This window comes from Ornithodoros turicata, chromosome 5 (genome assembly GCF_037126465.1).
Source record: "Ornithodoros turicata isolate Travis chromosome 5, ASM3712646v1, whole genome shotgun sequence".
NCBI lineage: Eukaryota > Metazoa > Arthropoda > Arachnida > Ixodida > Argasidae > Ornithodoros > Ornithodoros turicata.
This window is the reverse complement of record NC_088205.1, coordinates 48,684,788-48,705,741: the sequence shown is the minus strand read 5'-3', so window position 1 is coordinate 48,705,741 and position 20,954 is coordinate 48,684,788. Positions and strand designations below refer to the sequence as shown.

General features: G+C 44.4%; 1 protein-coding gene across 1 annotated transcript in view; it reads left to right on the top strand.

Annotated features, from left to right (window-relative positions):
- Positions 1-20,648, top strand: part of LOC135394441 (post-GPI attachment to proteins factor 2-like) — a 51,288-nt gene extending 30,640 nt beyond the window's left edge. The window contains exons 4-5 of the mRNA XM_064625181.1: positions 18,622-18,730; positions 18,802-20,648. Coding sequence (XP_064481251.1) covers positions 18,622-18,730; positions 18,802-18,956 — 264 coding nt within the window. The 3' untranslated portion in view covers positions 18,957-20,648. The remainder of the gene's footprint in view (positions 1-18,621; positions 18,731-18,801) is intronic.
- Positions 20,649-20,954: the final 306 nt, after the last annotated feature.

Genomic DNA, 20,954 nt, shown 5'->3' with positions numbered 1-20,954 from the left:
GAAGACGCCTAGCTCGTGCATCGAACATGCTCTGATGTGAAACATCTCAGATTCGAAATAGTTGGCACATATTCTACTCTGTGTCGAATCATTCCACTCATCCCAGTCTTTCGGAGCGCTGCCTCCCGCTCACGGCAACACGCTTCTAGTTTCTAGGGAAGCGAAAATAAGCAACACCCGACGTAGAAGTCAACTTGTTGCTGCAAGTTTTGATGCAATACCTCGCACCACCTTCTTATCGCTCATTGTTGCACAATAAACGAGAAAACTACAAGGTGTTGAACGCACAGAAGCACATATCAAGCTGACGCATACCCAGTGATGCAGGGCGGCCGCCCAGTGTTGCTTGCAACACGTCCTTCCACACATTTCTCACATTTCAAAAATCATTTTTGTGACGTCTGCGCTGTTTTTAGCTGAGATATTCCAGAGCTCCATTCGAAACACGTCAATAATCGTAACAGTAGCAGAAGCCTGCAACCGATCTTCCTGAGTCTCCCTTTAAGGTAATCGGAATGGACTGAAAATTCTTTCAATGCGCTTGTATCTAGGGGTATGCAGGTCTGGAATCAATTGGGGGGAATGAGAGCTTCTTCACACTAACTGAAATAAATATTTAAGCTGTTGTAACCTAAAATGTTGCTCTGTTGGTAGCAAGTTAGCCTTACGACACAGTGCAGAAGCAATTGCTGTTGCACGATAATCAGCAAAAATGAATCTAGCGGCTTTCTTTTGAGCCCCTTCCAGTTTCTTCTTGTGCATGGCAGGATGTGCATGCATATTGCATTAGTGGAAGGACTAGTGATTGTATGCAGTTAACCTTACATCATACAATGAATATCGTAATAAACGTTTAAGTTGGAACAGCCTCCTTAATGCCTTTTGCACCATGGTCTCTACATGTTTACTCCATGACATCCATGACAGATTCGATTGAAAATACACACCGATATACTTGTAAGAACTTACTTTGCTTAAGGAAACATTGTCTCTGCAATAATTGTACAGAAGAGTACTATGTTTTCTTGTTGCACGCATAAGCACAGTTTTCTCCATGTTTACTTTTAGTTGGGATACATGACATCACTGAACAAGACTTTCCAGTGCTCTCGAAAGTGTTACCTGGTCATCTGTAGAAGAAATGCGTTTGTAAACCACTATGTTATCTGTGGATGCATTGTAACTCCAAAACTTTTACATTGCGAATATCATTAATATGGAGATTGAACAATGGGACCCAGGACAGAACCCTGGAGTACCCCAGATGTTACATCCAAAGTATGTGAGCTTGCAGGTCCTATTTGAATATACCGCTTTCGGTAGAGAACATAAGATTTAGTTTACTTACCAGCTTATTGTATGGGTATTTAGTCGAAAGCTTTTGCAAAATCAATAAAAATAACAGCAACCTGATATCCCCCATCCAGTGCCTCAGTGAGGTCAAAATGAAAGTTCATAAGCTGTGTTACAGTATGTTGTTATCTTCACGTACATCATTATATTCTTGAACAATATGTGTTCCATGATCTTACAAACAGTATAAGTTCTTGAGATTGGAGGATAATTATGGAGCAGCTGGGGATCGCCTCTTTTGTGCATTGGCACCACTTTGCTTAATTTCCAATCGTTTGGCACAAAACCAGTTAGAAAAGGCTTCTAAAAAATTACTTGTAAATACCGGGCACACCAACTTGCATAGGGACATAAAAATTCATTTGGAACATTATCAGTCCACAGCTTTCCTTCATGTTTGTTTCTAATAACAAATTTAAAATGCCTTCTATTGAAAAAGAAGGTTCCCGAATTGGAGGAACCGACATCTTGTGTAACGGGTAGTACTCCCGGTTTTCTTTAGTAAAAACACTCTGAAAATACCAATTGAAATGGCAAGCGATTACATAAGGATCGTCAATAATATTGTCATCATCACAAATTATAATTTTTTTTCTTATGTTTTGATGTTAGATGCCTCCAGAGCTTAACAGTTCCATGCTAAGTTGCCTTCGCAGTGCTTTTAGCTGTGTGATTACCTCCGTGGAATTAACTTTTCCTTTTAACTTTTTCCTGCAATGTAAGATTCTTCTTTTAAGGTGGCCGGATTATTTGCCTGTTTATCCATGGACTATGTCCAGCTATTTGCCTACAGTATGTAGGGATGAACTGGAGTGCATGAAATATGATCTGCTTAAACTGAATCCACAATTTATCAGCAGTCATATCTTCAGACATAGAGCACGACAGGAATGTTTCGAAGTGACCTTCAAGTACGCATGTAAAATCTGGTTGTCTGGTGCTTGGTTAAACATGTATGCTTCAATGTTTTTTTTTTTTCTGTTTTTTTTTTCCACATTTTATTATGCTGTTCTACTTGCATGTGGAGTACGGCTTCTATTTCATGATCAGATAGTCCCTGGTCAACAGAACAACCTCACCCCAGCAGATTACTGGATAAAAAACAAGATCTAAAATCGAAGATCGTTTGTTGGATCATCGACAAGATGGGTGAAACCATGGAGCACGCATAAGACCAACAGTTTTTTTTTACAGCTTTTGCATTCAACCGTTACAACAGAAAAATCAGATCATCCAGTTCCAGGAAGATTGATATTGCCAGTAATAATAGCACTCTGGGAGAGTTTTAACTTTGTGAATGTATAATCATTAATATGGTTCATATCAGAGACATGAGAAGCTGGTGGACAATATACAGTAAGACCTCCCTATGTTGGACACTTGTGGTGCAACCAAATCCTGTCCTACTTAGAGGGGCGTCCGAGTTAGAGAATCGAACATTAGGAGTGTGAGAAAAACAATGCACAAAGGACGCTATGGTGGCATTTGAGGGTTTATTCTAGAGATGCTCAGAATATAAAGCAGTATCTATCGAAAATATTCTGTTAGCTTACTCTGAACTGTGTTCTTTACTGCGTTATCCACTAAGGCACCCTCAAATCTCAGTTTCAAGTTCAGAACTTCACTTACCAGATGTGGAAGTGACTTATGCACGTACGTATTCCTCTAGTATTCAGATTGATAGTGACTTTGGACACTGCTGACAAGGAAATCTTAAATTCATCCATAACTTGCCTGCATGGTGCTCCTCCGTACAGCCTGTCGAAAACTTCTTTCTTCCTCTCAAGCATCAATTCCACAAGCTCTCGCTTTGGCATTGCTGGGCAGTCCGCTGACCTCTTCCTGCAAGGTCTGCAGCCAGAATGGAAGCACACATCTGACAGGCAACTGTTATTGCGTTTGTAAGCATGCGAGGACGCAAGTGGTTCCATGGTGACGCAAAATGTCAAACGAGTTCAGAAACCCCGTCTCCTTTGTAATCAAGGTAGAATTGTTCACAGGATAACGGGTTGGTTGGCTACGAGCTTTCTGAGTGGAAACTCAGACTAAGTTTGAGAAGCTGATGCTTGGCCTTTTGTCAGACTTAACAAGAAAACGTTGTGGGGTGTGTCTGGGAATAGGGAGGTGTCTGACATCGAGAATGACACAAAAAACAGCGCAGAGACAGGACGTTTCTTTTTTTTTTTTTTTACTTTTGTGTTAGCGCCATGAAGCAATTGTGGCTATGAGCGGCATACAGATGAGGACAGATGGAGGAAGGACAGCAGGAAGGAGTGGGCGACAGGGGGGTTAATATGCGTCCTTTGCCGACTTCAGGGGGAACTGTGCCGACATTCATCTGGAAAGTCTTTGGAAAACCCAGGGAAAACCTCAGACAGCACAGCCGGTGGTAGGATTCTAACCCACCACCTCCCCGTCAGCATGACACCAACGAGCGTGATGCCTTAAAGGGACGGTCTCGTACCCCCTGCCCCTTTCATAAAGTGTACCATTCGATTGCCCTTTGTTGAAAATGGAATACTGCTAATTTACCCAACAAAACGCCATAGTTATTAAATAACCGAATTAAATTGATAAAGATTGCAGAGCACGCCACGATCTGTGTTGGCAACAATAAGAACGGCCACGTCGCCCTGCGGGTAAGTTCGTGATAGGATACAGAAATCGTCTGCTTTTGCGCATGCTAATGCATCGGCGTGAGCACACGACTTTCAGAAGTTACTGGGCACCGCGGAAACTCTCGTACATTTCCTTTCAGTTCTCAGGTGAAAAATGCGCATTCTAAGTAGTGGCAAGCATGGTGGTTCAGAACAACTATGTTAACAAGCCAGAAACAAGTTAAAAGTCGCAGAACAACCCCATCCACAATCACAAATCTGAAGTCGCTGGCCATCGGCGCGCATGGTTGCATTACAGCTCCGACCAAAAATATATTACGCGCGCTTCCATTACACTCCCCGTTGTACACTGATCATGCTTCGAAATGAAGTGTCGCTGACGATGTACATGGAGAAGGAGAACGTGTTTATTTAAAAACCGCATTCAATACTCGTGGAAAGAAAACACGTGACTTAGCTTCCACGTACCCGATTGTGCGCCACATTATGGGAGACCCCACAGTCAATGCTCGGACTACATTCTCTGATCGCGGAGGTATATGCCTGAGTGTCCTCAATTTGAGAGCAAAGGGGATTACTCAAACCAAGGTGCTTCTGCAAGTTACAATTACCATGACAACGACGACGCACCCGCAGGCCGACGTCATACGTGACGTATGCATGAGAGAGGCGCAGCTTTCGTCCTCTGCTCTTACGGCACGTTTCGACAAATTCCTCGAAAACGACTTGGTTATTCCGGATGAAACTTTGACGGTTGTATGTGTACAGTACTCGTGAAACTAGTTTTGGCTAAGTTTCGGAATCGCCCCGGCTGTACGAGACAGTCCCTTTAACACACTCGGCCATGCCGCTGGTAAGACAGGACGTGAGTAGACAAATGAACTGCTGAAAGGTAGCGCTGAAAAGCGCTGAAACGTAGACATCAAAGAACTGCGAAGAGCTGTTAAGGCTAGGCCCAAAGTTCTGCGCCCCCATTGCCCCGGACAGGACTGAACTTCTGGCTCTTGTGCGCAGCACGGCTGCGAAGGCGGAGGCCCAGGACGCAGATCACTGCATAGCTATGGCAGTAGATTCCCTGCCGGCCGCTGGTGTGAAGAGAACGGGGGTTAACATTGGCAGCGTCGTGACCACTCTCCTGGAACAGGGCCTCAAGCTGTTGCAGACAGACAAAGAAGGAGGGTTTGCTGTTCTTCCTTCACAAACGTACAGGTGCAAAGCCAGATAGGCACTAGAGGAAAACTTCATCAAGATGAATACTGTCCCTCAGACTGAGAAGAGGGAGGACCTCAGACTTTGCGAACAAGCGAACCTCATGGTACTTGTGGCAGCCATCAAGAAGGCGGACGCTCTGAGCCTGAACGTGCTTTTTACGATCAAGACACACAAGGAGGGCTCCCCCTTCCACGCTATTGTCTCAGAACGCCATACGTGGCAGCGGCAGATGGGACTTTTCCTGCAGAAGTCTCTGTCCATCCTTAGGGTAGATGACCCGTTCCTAGTGAGGCAATCCCAGGATGTGTCTGACTTCTTCCGTAGCCTTGGCTCAGAGGTCTTCGGAGTCTTCTCTCTCGATGTGAAGGACATGTACTATTCCCTGCCTCAAGGCCAGCTCCTCGAGGTAGTCGGTGAGGGCATCGAAGCCTACGGGACGGTCCGCTTCCAGAATGATAGAGGTGTTGATGTCCAAATGTTCCTTAAGATTCTGGAGGTCTGTTTACGTTCCAACTTCTTGGAATTTGACAATGACAGATACTCGCAGAAGACTGGCGTTGGGTCATCTCTTGCACCTATACTCAGTGACCTCCTGCTGGCACGCTTTGACAGGACTCTTGACTCTGGCCTTCGCGACCTTGGGATCACGAGGGTCTTTCATTATGTTGACAACTACTTCATCATCTTCGAGCGCCCTGCCTATGGTGTCAGTGAGAAAGTCGACACCATCACTAGTGCCTTCAGTGACATTCTCTCCGTCTTCTCCTTAACAAGATAATTGACGGTCAACATTGCTTCAAAAGCCGACATGTGCCGTCTGATTCTTGGGCTTTCTTGACCATTTCTAGCTGGACACTAGACGAGATGCTACCCAGTGCAGCGTGAGTGAAGGCTTCTACTTCTGGTGTACCAATGCCACATTTTTCGTCCTTGGGATTACTGGCTGGCTCTCTGGTTAATGTGTCTGGGGTAACCATTTTTTTGCCGGGCACGTACACCACGTCATAGGTGAAGCGCATGAGTCTCATCCTAAGGCGCTGAATGCGAGGCGGTAGAATGTCCAGAGCAGACTTCCCCAAAAGCATTACCAAGGGTTGGTGATCCGTCTCAAATGTCACCTTAACTCCACACAGGTACTCCTGAAATCTTTCTGAGGCCCATGTAAGAGCGAGCGCCTCTTTTTCTACCTGTGCATAATGTTGCTCTGTCGGGGTTAGTGACCTTGAGGCAAACGCTACGGTCCGTATTTCGCCATCGGGTTGAATTTGCATGAGAACAGTGCCAATTTCGTATGAAGAGCAGTCCGCTGACAATATTGTTGGGTAGGCGGGATTATACCTAGCGGTGCACTCTGCCGATGCGATGGCGTCGTTAATGTCCTTAAAGGCAGCTTGTTGTGATGGACACCAGGTCCATTCTGTGTTCTTTCGCAGCAACTCTCGCAGCGGTGCAGTTTTGTCGGCTAGATGAGGTAGAAACCTTGCCATGCAAGTTGCTATCCGTAAAAACCGTCTGACGCCCGAAACATCCGTTGGTGGCGGAAGGTTTTTGATTGCAAAGACTTTGTCCGGGTCTGGACTTATTCCATTTTCATTGAGAAGATAGCCCAGGAACTTTACTTCTTTTGTTTTGAACACGCACTTCGCGGCATTTAGCGTCATGCCCGACGCTTGCAGTCTCCTCAGAACTTTCTGGAGGTTAGAATCATGTTCCGCTTCCCGTCTCCCCATAAACAAGAATGTCATCCATCATGTTCGCTACCCCTGGAACGCCGTTAGGTATCTCGGATATCTTCTTTTGAAAGTACTCGGGCGCTGAGGTTATACCAAAAGGCATTCTCGTAAAGCAATATCTGCCAAAAGGCGTGATGAAGGTCGTTAATTCCTGGCTTGCTGGCGACAACTTGATCTGGTAAAAGCCAGAATTTGTGTCAAGTTTAGAAAATACAAGACCGTTTTGAAGCTGCCCCAGCGTTTCTTCTACCGTGGGTAATACATAACGTTCTCGCAGGACTGCTTGGTTCAACCTCGTAAGGTCCACGCATATCCTCACGTCTCCCGAAGGTTTAACAACCGGTACGATGCCTGCACACCAAGAGGTTGGGCCTTCTACCGCTCTGATAACCCCGTTCTTTTTCATATTTTGGAGCTCTTTCTTCACTTTTTTCCGAAGAGGAATTGGAATTCTTCTCGCAGTATAAATTGCGAACGGCGTTGAGCCTTCTTGAAGTATGATGTGGTATTCACCTTCCAGCGTACCTAATCCGTGAAAGAGGTGTGGGAATTGGTCTTCCACCTTCTTTGAGGAAGGGGTCATCGGCTCCACGAATTTTACGATGCCTAGCGATTCCAGAGCGGGCAATCCTAGCAGTGCTGTCTGGAGCGATTCTACAACATATATGACTTCGCGGGACACTTTGCCCTTCCATATTATGTCCGCAGTGAATTTGCCTAGTACTTGTAGAGTTTGTCCTGACGGTCCTTTCAATATCTCTTTGGTAGGTTCTAGCACACTGGGGTTACCTGAAAACAACGCGGGAACAGCAGTTACTTATGCCCCCGAATCAACTTTCATGCTCACTGCCACACCATTAATAACGACACTGGTATACTTTGCTGACATTCTATTGGTCAATGTTCCCAAAAAGTATGTTTCGCCCTCGTGGCGTACAGTAGAAAGACAAAACTTACGGGTACTCTGAGATTTCTTCCTACAGACTATGGCAAAATGTCCAACTTACTTGCAAAAATGGCACTTTACCGTCCTTGCTGGGCAGGTAGTACGAGGGTGTTGCCGTCTTCCGCACCAAGCACACGGAGTTCCATCGTGCTTGGAATCACTTTGGCTTCGCTCGCCACTTTTCTGATTTAGCGTCCTAGACTGGTCTAGACGGGATCTAGACAGGATCTTCTTTCCACGCCCCACACTGTCGATGTTAGGGTCGCCTTGCTGCAAACTTCCGTCTCCACCTTGGAGTTCCTTCTGTTGCCTCTGTATGCCTTCCCTGAGGCGAGCCTTGGCAAGTGCGGACGATGCTGTTAGCGCAGGATCCATTAGTAGGCTTTCAGATAGGGTGCAGTCCTTGAGTCCCAAAACAAACCTGTCGCGAATCATTCGGGGTTTCATTTCGCCAAGCTTGCATCTTTCCGACAGTGTATGCAGCGCAGTCATGAATTGGTCGACGGTTTCTCCGGGCTCTTGGCAGCGACGGTGGAAGCAGGCAGTTTCGTAGACAATGTTGTCTATTTGTGAAAAATGCTTGTCAAACTTTTTTTTGACTGTATCGTAGGTTTTCACTTCTTCTTCGGAAAGGTCGAAGGTGCTGAAGACCTTTCTTGATTGCCTCCCCATCGTATACAAGAGCGTCCTGACTTGGGCTTCACTGTTGCGGTCGGAGAGGCCTGATGCAAACCTGTAATCATCAAACTCCTGTATCCAGGCTTCCCACTCAGTCGTGGACTCGAAGTTGAAGGGTTCTGGCTGACGTACTGTGAAGGGCGTCGAGAAGACGACTGGCTTGCTGGCTTCGGCGTTGGTATTCATTTGGGAACCGAAGGAACATAACGTATGCGCGGGCTACACCGTTCCTGACACCATGTCGTGTCTCGCAGGTGTCTGGCTGAGTAACTGCCAGCTTTGAGCAGGGGAAGGAATCCTTTATTTCCGTGATACGCCGCTTAAGTATGGCATGCCCAAGTAAACAAGTTCAAGGCTAACCGCGTGCGACGGCAACAGAGAGCACACGTTGATAGTGATTAAACACATGATAAGCCATAACACAACAATTTCTACAATTGTTGGCTGTGCTTTCCAAAGCTTTTGCCTTATCTGTCAGCCCTTGAGTGATAGGTCCTCTGAGATAGAGATGACAGAGCCTTTAAGTTCAAATTTTTCAGTATAATACTCTTTTCTCTGGAATTATAAAGCCGAAATATGACAGGTCGTGTGTGGTCTGTTTCTTGATTCTTATTCTATGGGCTCTTTCAACGGAGGAGACAGACACGTCAGTTATTTTGAACACATGATCATGAAGCAACCGTAAAGCATCTTCTTGATCTCTTGCAGGGTGTCGAACCGAAACATTTTTCGTTCCGGTTTTCGTTCCGGTTACATCATAAACGATCCGGTACCGGTTCTGCTCCGGAGCAAAAAAATAACGGTTCAAAAAATCCGGTTTTTGAAGTAGTTAGTGGCCATCACTGGCTTTCTCCTTTCTTGAAGTGCATGCTACAAACGGACTTGTTTGTCGTGATGTCATACATAAAGTACTTTCTTGCTGGGTTGGAGCGATCGCGTCCCATCCGAATATCTGTTGCTACTGTCTAGCCAGCAAGCACCACCGCACGAGTTCGACGCAAATCGAGGAACACCTTCACTCACCAATGCGCTCGACGGCTCCGTTTTATTTTCTTCGTGTCCTGTCCACAAAAGAGTTGCCACTTTGCACGGGCTTGCCCTCGCGTATACGTAAATGTATTCAACTTAGCTGCTCTCACACAAGGGACGCGTTGCGCGACATTACCGATAAAGAAGCCGTTATGCAGCCTCTAAGACTGTGTGCGTACGCGATCGATAAACCATTACAAAGGGAGCCTAAGGGTCCATACTGACATACATTCTACCGTAACCGTAACCCTCGTATAGCATCCATGACATGACTTCAGAGCACACGACGTCTGTTTCATTCGCCTATCTGTAGTCCAAACCGGCGAAGTTTTTTCTTGGACCGAAAACCGTTAAATATATTTTTCGGTTTCCCTCCTGAGCGAAAAAAACGTATACGGTTTCGATTCCGTTCCAGTTCGCACCAAAATACTGTTTTTTTTTTCGGTTTTCGGTTCCGGTTTTCGGTTCGCTCCGACACCCTGATCTCTTGTCATAGATTCGGGAAGACCTCTAACAATCAAATTATTCCGCCTAGAATAGTTCTCTTGCTCTTCTAGTTTTCTGGACATGGTATCAATTTGTGGTCTCATCTCATAGAGTATCTTTTCATGAGAGGAAACTGTGACTTTGTGGTTCTATTTTTGTAAGCCTGTGTTCGATGTCTGTTTGATTTTGCTTTATAGTTACTTGGAGAACATCTTACTGTAACTGACCCTCACCATAGACAGGACATAAACATGTACTCAACCTTCAGGCTGGGGTTCAGCACAACATTGCCAGCCAAACATAACAATGTAGCAAGAGAATGTAAGCAACTGCACTTCTATTACAGTGTGGGGGCACGGCAGAACTACAAAGCAACGACAATCACTCTCTTTAGACTTTCATTCATTCATTCTTTACCTGTAAGCAAGCAAACAGAAATGAATTAGAGATGGTTCTGCTAGTGCCTGCCATGCCCGCCACTGAAGCGTAGCTCCAAGGATGCTTAAAGGGGCCGTAAACAGGCCACCAAACATTTCTGAAATAATGATACCACATGAAAGAACGCATCTCATAATACCCTAATATACATTTCGTTCAGCTCGTGCCAGCTCATTAACCCGTATAACTGCTTTCAAAGATGAGTAACCAGCGAGCCTCTCTCCACAACGCATACGTCACATGGCTACGTAGCGTTTTACCGTCCAATCGGGCGGCCCAGCTGCGCACATGACGTTTCAAATTACCAGCCAATAAACATACTTCGTTATCAGCTGTGAGTCGGAGCGCTCAGTTTGTTTGTGTGAAACGACGTTTTGCGCTCCGTGGTTCCGAAATTCAACGACATGACATCTTCAGCATCTCCGGCTGGCGCAAACGTCAACAGCTGGGCTGCTATCACATGACGCGACTCGAACCCGGGTTCCTCCCAGTCACGACGTGACATGGCCAGCACGCTATCCACTGTACCACGCGAGCTGGTGACGCGATGCCGCGTGGATCAAATCAAAGTACGGTAGCCCAGTTGTCGGAACCATTCGAAGATGACGAAGATGTTCCATCGCGCACCTGCCTAAGATTCCGGAACTGTAGTCCGGGATATTCATTCGCACAGGTGGTGTGCTGCGTGCTACTGCCCAGAAAACGTAGTGCGCGTATGATACCTAAATTAAACGCATTTCTTTCTCAGTTTGAGGCTGTAACTGTTTAGATTTTGAATAAAAGAGGATTCACGCTCATCTAGTCCAATTCCGCATTTGAAATTAAATCATACGTGGAACACTCAATCGTAATTGGTGGGGAAAGCGCTACGTCAAAATGACGTAAAGTTAGAGCGCGGGGCGGAGCTAAAATGAGAAAGAGTGCAGTGAATATTTCATCCGTATGCAAGCGCCTTTTGTTTTTGAGCGTTAGTAATTGCAAGGAGTTTTCACTGACTAAGTTCCAATAATATAACACAAAGAAATGTGCACCTTTTGTACCTGTTTACGGCCCCTTTAAGTGGGTGATGTGAAGCACATGACAACAGGTGATTGACACACATGGTGGATGGGGACGAGAATATACAGTCCTGCAGTTGTGTGATTATGCAATAAGCACTCCAAAAGGCAGAAAAAATTCTTCTGAAGCACAAGAGTTTCTCAAAAAGCACTCCTTGCAGTAGTACCCCATGCAATAAAACAGTAGTTTAAGTGCGATAATATCAGTGCATAATAAGGTGAGAACATAACCTTAATTGGGAAGTTAGTAAGTAATATGAAATTAATTCATAGATGAAGAAAAATAAACACCTAACGATTTAACGGTGCTGACAATATCCACCTTTCGTGTGCAAATATCAGAACATGAATTTATATTTTTGTTTTTTGGTCGGGATACAATGCTAACAATATAATTAATATAAATGATGAATAACACATGGTCCCAATGTGCTCCCCTGAGGCTCACCACATTTGCACACTGAGCAGCTGAGGCACACCACATTCATGCACGAATGTCGCAGTTCCTAGTGCACATGACCCTGAAACTGCCTGAAAGAAGTCTGCTCAAATACCGCCTCCTCCATGCATTGTCATGTTTTGATTCCAGTGAAATGTCAGGAACGAACATGTTCCTCACGAAGCTTAAAGTGGTTCTGAACTGCCTCATCGATGGTAACCTTGTGTCTGAGCACAAGAGAGATATATGCTGTGGGCACAGTATGTCAGGTTCTGTCACGAGTAATGACATGAACTGCAACGCTGTGAAAGATGTCGGGAATGTCTCGATGTATTCTTCATGCGTTTGGTGAACCACAACCTTTCTTTTTTGATGTCATTGGAAGTGCTAAGGTTGCTTCTCATCCTTGGCCATGGCCAAGCTTCAGTAAAAAGAGGCTTCCGTGTCAGTGAACAGATTGCTGTTGAAAATTGCAAGAACTTCTTACATTTCACAGCGTGTTGTCTGTGCTACTGTCAGCACCCACGGCAGCCTGCTTAATGTCCCTATCTCAAAGGAGTTAAAGGCATCTAGCAAGACAACGGTATGGTGTATGTCTAGAAAAACACAAGAAGGAAATGATAAGTAAGGAAGACAATATCAAACGAAAGGCACACAATGCGGACCTAGAGAATCGAACATGCTTGTATATTCCAACCTGACCTAGGAATACAATTTTTTTTTGTGCTTAGGGTATACAGATGGTTGGCCGGTACACTTTTCTGTGCCCGGTCTTCCAATATGATATTCTTGAATTACCTCCCTTGTCATCTGGTGGCCAGGACTCTAAATACACTCTCAAAATGTGGTACACACATTTGCTATCACGACAATATATAGCAAAGTGCCCAGAAGGGGAGAACCTCATTGCGACGGCATGCTCTCTTATTCTCATGTTAATGCACCTGGACAATGGAATACTGTAAACCACATTTTCAGCGTACTCCACATAACAGTTGGTGTGCTTCACCCTGCATTTTGGTGACTTTTTTTAGAGCACAGCTCCTAGGCTCCCATTCCTGGGTTGAGCGGTGTCGGTGTTGTAACCGGCAGAGCGAACGAGGAGCGAAGCGAAGGATGAAAGCACGGTCCTTTGATGTGATGGAATGTGACGGACCGTGATGAAAGTATGGGAGAGCGTGAGGAGGAAAGCAGTGGGAGAGCATATGGTGAGAGTGAAGAGGGTGCGAGGAGGAAAGCGAAGAAGGAAGGCACGGCGAAAGCGAAGAAGGAGGAAAGTGAAGGAGGAAGGTGCTATGAGAGCAGTCGAATGAGCCACGCTCGGTCTGCGGCTTCTGCCTGTGCCTCAGGAGCTGCCTGCCTGCCTGCCATGCTCAGGCAGCTCTTTCGGCCAATACCCTGCTTAGGGCACGTTGGTAATAATTCACTGTCATGACTGCGCTGAATGAAATACAAGGATGAAAACAAAGATGAGACATACAGGCACCACTTTCAGCAATGAACTTTAATGACAACTCACACCCGGCTTTTATACTGAAAGAAATATGATTTCCTTGTTTGTCAAGGTCAGTGATGGCATGCTGACACACGAGTTACACCCCTGATGTATTAAACAGGCTTCATGGATTTCTCTTTCTTGTCTTCTTCCTGAACGCGGTACCTTTGAACTCAGCGATATAATCACAACCTTTCACGAGCGGTCTAAGGTCGCATGTGAAGCCCTTTAAATTTTGTTTGCGTTAAATTTTGTGTCAGCATGCCATCGTTGACCTTGACAAGCAAGGAAATGATGTTTCTGACAGTATAAAAGCCGGGTGTGAGTCGTCATTAAAGTTCATTGTTCTTTCGGCACAGTGAGCGATGCAGCCAGTACAAGCGCTTCGTCTGCCCCTGCTGCTAGATGTGCCTCCTGAGCAGAGGCTCAGCACCGCCGGCACCAGAATCCAGTGGTGTGCACTGCCGGAGCAGAAGCTATGTGCCAGATTGTGGACAACAGCTTGCTAGTGGTGGCTGTGTACCTCTCGCCTACCACACTCACCAAAGACGTCATGCATTTCCTGTGCGTCGCAATAACCATACATGAATCCACACCAATGCTACTAGTGGGGGACCTTAATGTAGACATCAAGACAAAAAACAACTTCATAGCACTTATGCGCGAAACTGTCTCGTTCCTCTCTCTCGTAACTCCTCCCACTGCTGTGATGACCTCATGAAACACATGCATAGACCTCGTTATTGGGAACCATGCAATGGTATAGTACCTTGAACACATCTGCTGCCACTTCTCTGATCGCAGAGGTTCCTTCATAACCATCAAGAACTGGGATACCTGAAGAAAATACTAAGTGTCCAGCAAACCAGAGATAAACAACGAGATTTGGCCGAGGCAGACTACACTTAGGGACGACACAAACATGTAAGCCTCCAGAGACCAGAGATGTCCCCCTGAACATCCTTGTGATATCCTGACTCGGAGGTTTGAACGTCGCAGGGATCATGCCACAAATCCCATAGACATCATCTGTATGTCCAGGGGACAAAAAAATCTTCCCCTGTTGCACATTCCACAAACATCCCACAAACGTACAGTAAACGTCCGTGGGATATTGACAGCTTTGAGATCGAGACGCCACATGGATGTTTGTTGGGAGCTTGAAGTTGCTTTTATCATCTGCAAAGCATATTTAAAACATTTTGCGAGAGTTGGGAGGGGGGGGGGGTGCTGGTGTCGGCACCATTAACGGACCCGTAGCTATAGAGAGTGGCCACCACATAACTATTTTGTTTCCTGTTTCCCCTCTGTGCCAGTTTCTGTTATTTCCCAAAACGGACACCGAGCGCGACGGTTTATATAACGCAAACAGAGAAATGGAAAAGCTCACAGTCCAAATAGCTTCGATAGGTACTAGCATTCCCTTTCCAAGAGTAAACAAATACTATATTGCTTCTCGCGCGAACTTCCGCAGATTCGAGGGTGCTGCTCGCCTCCGAAACAAAACGGAGGGTGAGCTGTCTAAATATAATTCGATTATGCACAAGAACAACAGTCAAGTGAGGAGTTGCGTGGTGTATTAACCCTGCAACAAGGTAACGCCTGTGTTTCTTACAGCTCTTGGTCTGAGACACTCAGTAGGCTCATCGAAAGTCAAATTTGAGAGTGTCACAGAATTCCGCATCTTTGCCTCTTTCGCAATAAGTGCTCAATGTAACATAGACGTTCAGTTTTGGAAGGTGCCACATCTTGCAATCTTGCACAGGACTGCCCATTGTTTTCGAGAAACGCCATTCAGCCCCTGTTTGGCACGTACTTTTTTGTTCCTGATGCGACCACCTCAGAATATCCAAATCTTAATGTACCCAGGATATTGTCTTTGGGACGTACAGATGATATACAGAATTGGATATCCCCAACAACTAAAATATTTTGAGAGACAGACTGGACGTCCATGTGACGTCCATGGAACATAGCTACAGTTGTGACATCTGCGACATAGTTTGGATTACGTCATGAATATCCATGGGACGTACGGAGGATATCTCGACGTTTTGGACGTCTGCGACACATTTTGGACGTCTCCAGGATATTCGTGGTTTACTGTGTAAAGAAACTCAACCTCAACAGCTGCGCTCAAATTTTGCATTGCTGACTATCGTAATCGTCCAGTGATTTTTTTTTCCTAACCTATCGCGAAGCCTACCTAATTTCCCCGGGGCAGAAAAATTAACAGGGACACCATACCTGACAGCAACGTTTTTGAGGTTGTGAGATAGCAAATGGACGTACGGCATAACCACTGGTTTCGTGTCGCATCCAGTAATGCTCCTCAAGGGTTTTCTTTTAATTTTTGCCATCAGAGGCTCCGCTAATCTTGGACGTGTGGTATCTAAGGAAACCCTCATCATCTGGGGAACGATCATCACTGCCTCGTGAATGACTGGGGCATCGAGAGGCGATGCACAATTTCGGGAGCACTGAGCTGAGGCATGCTTTTGCAATTCCATGTTTTGTTAATTTGGAATGGAAGGAACCAAAAGGAAGGACATCCTCCTTGGATCTGAACCATTTTTCGTTGAGAAGGATGACAGCTGCATAGGTTCATCTATTGCACCAGTACTGTATGGCATTTTTCTGTCAAATGTGGACATTGCATTGATCGTACTTACCTGCGTAAGAGTGATTATGGTGTTCGTACATGTCGATGACCCTTTGGTTGTGCTAAGGTGAGTTCAACAGAGTCCTAATTAGCAAAGCTGTGACAATGCAGTGAAGGATATCCACAAGGGTTTCCACAGGACCAAACCATGTTTGCTAGGGGTACTCCCAAGGTCCAAGTAGGATCCCTTCCCTTTCAATTCCTCCCACTTCAAATTACAGACGTAACATGGAAAACGGTTAGGAGCAACTAAGATTTACTTGAACAAGAACGTTCGTGCAAGAGACTGCACTTCTTCAGGTTACAGAACTAAATGCGACACAAGTATATATAACCTAAGAGAACAGATGCAATAAAACAGGTTTCCAGAACCAAGTAAACAGAAAACAACCAGACAGTAATACAACGCATCACGTGAGCAACCATCACATAAAAAAATCAGGAACGAGAAAGTGTACGGGTAAATGAGACATTCGGAGAATTGGGGTTCAAAAGATTTGGTGGTGAAAAACGGGGGCACAGGTGCATGTCTAGCCGCGTACGTGGAGAACGCAGCTTTTGTTGAACTGTGTGGGGAGGTCCGAGTGACCTTATGGGCTGAAGGGAAAATGGAGCTAGGAATGCTAAGAATGGAAGGTGAATGAAGTAGCTTAGCTGGATGATGGGTTGAACAACTGCAGAGGACCGTCATGCCCTAGAAAATTAAAATGTATAGCAACGGGAGTGGGGAGATTATTGACAATGTCGGATTTATGACCGTAAAACCTCTGACGCATGGTGTTGGAGGTTTCACCAGTGTACTGAACATTGCATTTCTTTTCTGGACATTAGGGTGATAACTATTAAAATGAAGATTTCGCAGGTCAAGGAATATCCAGAATATCCTTACTTCTTCACGTTTGCACTGTACTACAACACCTGGTTTAGGTCCCTGCAGTGGCATACGCTGCCAAATTTGTAATCTTATTTCTACCTGCACCTCAGTCTCCAGTACCATAAACAACTACACCTTTCAAATTAAACAATCATTGCACTGTAACTCCTTTAACATTTGTTATCTAATAACATGTACGAAATGCAATGTTCAGTACATTGGTGAAACCTCCAACACCATGCGTCAGAGGTTTTACGGTCATAAATCCGACATTGTCAATAATCGCCCCACTCCTGTTGCTATACATTTTAATCTTCCCGGGCACGACATGAATACACACCTGTCTATTGCAATTCTGGAATCTGGCTACACCAGCGATTGCAAACGCAAAAATCGCGATTCCTTCTTCATTTCAAAGTTTTCTTCTTTAAAACCACAGGGACTAAACGTTCATGGCGGTCCTCTGCAGTTGTTCAACCCATCATCCAGCTAAGCTACTTCATTCACCTTCTGTTCTTAGCATTCTTAGCTCCATTTTCCCTTCAGCCCATAAGGTCACTCGGACCCTCCCACGCAGTTCAACAAAAGCTGTGTTATCCACGTACGCGGCTAGACATGCATCTGTGCCCCCGTTTTTCACCACCAAATCTTTTGAACCCCAATTCTCCGAATGTCTCATTTACCCGTACACTTTCTCGTTCCTGATTTTTTATGTAACGGTTGCTCACGTGATGCGTTGTATTACTGTCTAGTTGTTTTCTGGTTCAACTTGGTTCTGGAAACCTGTTTTATTGTATCTGTTCTCTTGAAGTATATATACTTGTGTCACATTTAGTTGTGTAACCTGAAGAAGTGCAGTCTCTTGCACGAAAGTTCTTGTTCAAATAAATCTTAGTTGCTCCTAACCGTTTTTCATGTTATGTGTGTGATTCCCTCATCGCAGGCTCCTTGACAGTGCTTCCCTCTCTTTTTTTTCCCCTTTCGCACTTCAAATTAGTAAGATGTGGAATTGTAGTATGGTGAGGGCATAATTGCACCAAATTTCTCACTTCTGGTGCAGCCACTGTAGCCATTACCTACGTAAATACAGTCAAACCTCGATATGACGAAGTGCTTTATAACGAAATTCTCGATACAGGGAAATAATTTGTATACCCTGCCATAGCTGGCTGCCATATTTCGTGAGGCTGGATACAACAAAAATAAATTGTGTTCCCCCTGAGTTTCGTATATCAAGGTTTGATTGTAGTTGCTATCCGGGACATTCATACTCCCAAAATTTGGTCACTTGATCCATCCAACTCTCCTGAGAACTGGTGTTTTTTTATTTTTGTCTAGTATCTTGAACCAGTTCTTCATGGAACAGCTCAATTTTTTATATCAACTACTTTCAACCACATATTCATTTCAACTCAGTATTGGTGTATCAAATGTGTTCGGTGTTTGTTGCTTGCTTCTCCTGCTCTTTGCAGAGAGCTGTGTACTTCCTATGACTTGGTAGCGTGTCATATTGTATTGATTGTGTTTGATAGTGATTGCTAACATGAACTAGTGTAGTGTCTTCAAAACGTGTCGTAATGAGAAGTATCTTTGACCTCAGGAAAAGAAATCGAAGAGATTGAAGATGTCTCTCCTAGCCCTTACCCTGGCCGCCAGCGGTGGAATGCTGTATTTTTTCTACAAACATCGTATACACTGTGTTGAACTAGGTATTGTTGTCATTGAGACACAACCAGGCTGTTTTTAAATACTAGATCTGTTTTCTTTCTCTGTTTTTCAGCTTTCAGCTGGTTTTCGATTTGCGAGTACGTCATCTGCTTCTGCAACATGGCATTCCACTACACACTTGTCTATGACATTCCCAATGAAGAACTCTTGGTGGGTCTCCCACAGGCAATCTCACTGGACAAAAGCAACTCCACAAAGGCCCAGTGAAAGACAACTTCTCTTTAAATGGCCTTGTCTAAAAAGTCAGAAGCTTGCAGTGCAACTCCACTCATAATGCGATATTGATCTTCCAGCTAAACCAGTCTGCGTTCAGGGGATGAGTTCCCATGGTACACGTGACCCCCAGATCCACATTTCTTTCCATTTTTCATGCTTGTTGGCACAATGTGTTCATGTTTTACATGATTCATCACACCTGTGTCCTTGAGACCTCATACACATTCACTATTTTTGTATGCCGCGTGAAGTCATTTACAGAAACAAAAACATTTACAGAACAAAAGTAATTTACAAAAGAAAAAAGAAATATGCACATGTGTAGTGTAATGTACGGTAATCCAAATCTGAATGTGCAAGATATTTTAGGTGCTGTTGCAATTGCATCAGGGATAAATTAGAGAACTGTGAAAGTCTAAAAAAAAAACAAGAAGAAAATACTCTATCTAGTAAATTATTTCTATGGAGTACAAGAACTTTCGAAAATGGATCACAATAAACGTCAATCATTGTACCGTGTGGCTGTTTGTTGCAAGGTGAAGTTTAATTTTGCTTTTTACTATCCAGCAAAACGAGTAAAGTGCAATATGCAGCTCTATTTTGCCCAGAATATATTTTGTGGTTGTCCCAAAACAAAGCAGTTCTTTGCTCCAATCATCGTCACCAAAAGAAAGTTGCCGTTTTAGTTCTTTGCTTGCTTCCTGGTCCTGCAATCCCAATCAATGGAACTTGTCACAGCATACCGAGCATACTGAAGTTTTTTTCAGTTGATTGGCTTAACACAATCTATATGTGCTTTTAGATCAACAAGTTTCCACCCTTTGTGGCCCTAGCCAGGCTCTTTATGTCCTTATCTCTTGCCATTTGATCTGCTACCTGTGACAAATCATAAACCACAAACTTACCCAGCGTGATTTTGCACATACTGTTGTAGCTCTTGATGACCAGCGCTCAGAGAATTGTCTTTCCCAAATTGTTTTGTACTGTAATAATCAGGGTTCAGCTTATTCCAAATGCTTTGTAACTTTGTTATTTTATGTTTGAACAGTGCTGTAACATAAATGTGAACAAGTTACACGAGCTAGAATGTAACTAATTTTTTTACTTATCTTGTTCTGATTGCGTTGGCCGGCTGATCCGTTTTTGTGCCAATATCTTAGCAATGTTTTTGTACTTCTTGTACACCATTCTTGTACTCCACTCTACAACCTACCCTTCTACCACCATACTGTTCATTGTGATGTGCAATTGCAGTTCAAGGTTCTGACTTTTTATACATAGTATACCCATAGACTCTAGTCGACAGCATTCCTACAAGCAACACTACAATAGGGCGCTCAGTCCCCCATTTTTTTTCTGTCATGTTTGTTGCTAGTCCATATATGTCCAACCTTTTACTTGGATTTATTATGAGAGGCAAACAAGTTGGTGTATTTACAAGTCTACTTTTGTTATTTTTATTTAGTTCCTACTCAATTTAGCTCTCTTTCTTGTCTGGCGCAGGAAGGAAAGCGTAGTATATTTGTTCAGCCAAAAAATGTGTTCAGAGAACAGTGAGAGAGAGTTAGTTCAAAATGCAACTGGCATCTGGCTCAAGCAGCTTTGTAAGTAATATTGTTCTGTGTGCATGTAAACGTAAAAGTGGAAGCAATAAACTAGGATAAAGAGGTTTGTGAGACAGCATGATGGCTTCTTGTATGAAACTCTTTCTGCGTACCCAGGGTGCAGAACACGTCATTTCAATACAAACTCTATTCCCATTCTGGGCAGCTCAGCTCTCTGGCTTAAGGAGCTAAGAAGAATGATTAATCCACTGGATTTAGTAGCTATGATACTTTTGCACTCTTCATTTGAAACACCACTACTGTGCTCCTGAAACAACAATTAACGCTTGTGCTGCTGACTCTCACCAGCCGTAAGTGCTTAGTGGGTTGTTCGTACTTGTTGTGGCGGTTATTGCCATAAAGAGAGTTTCTGTGGTAAAAAGAT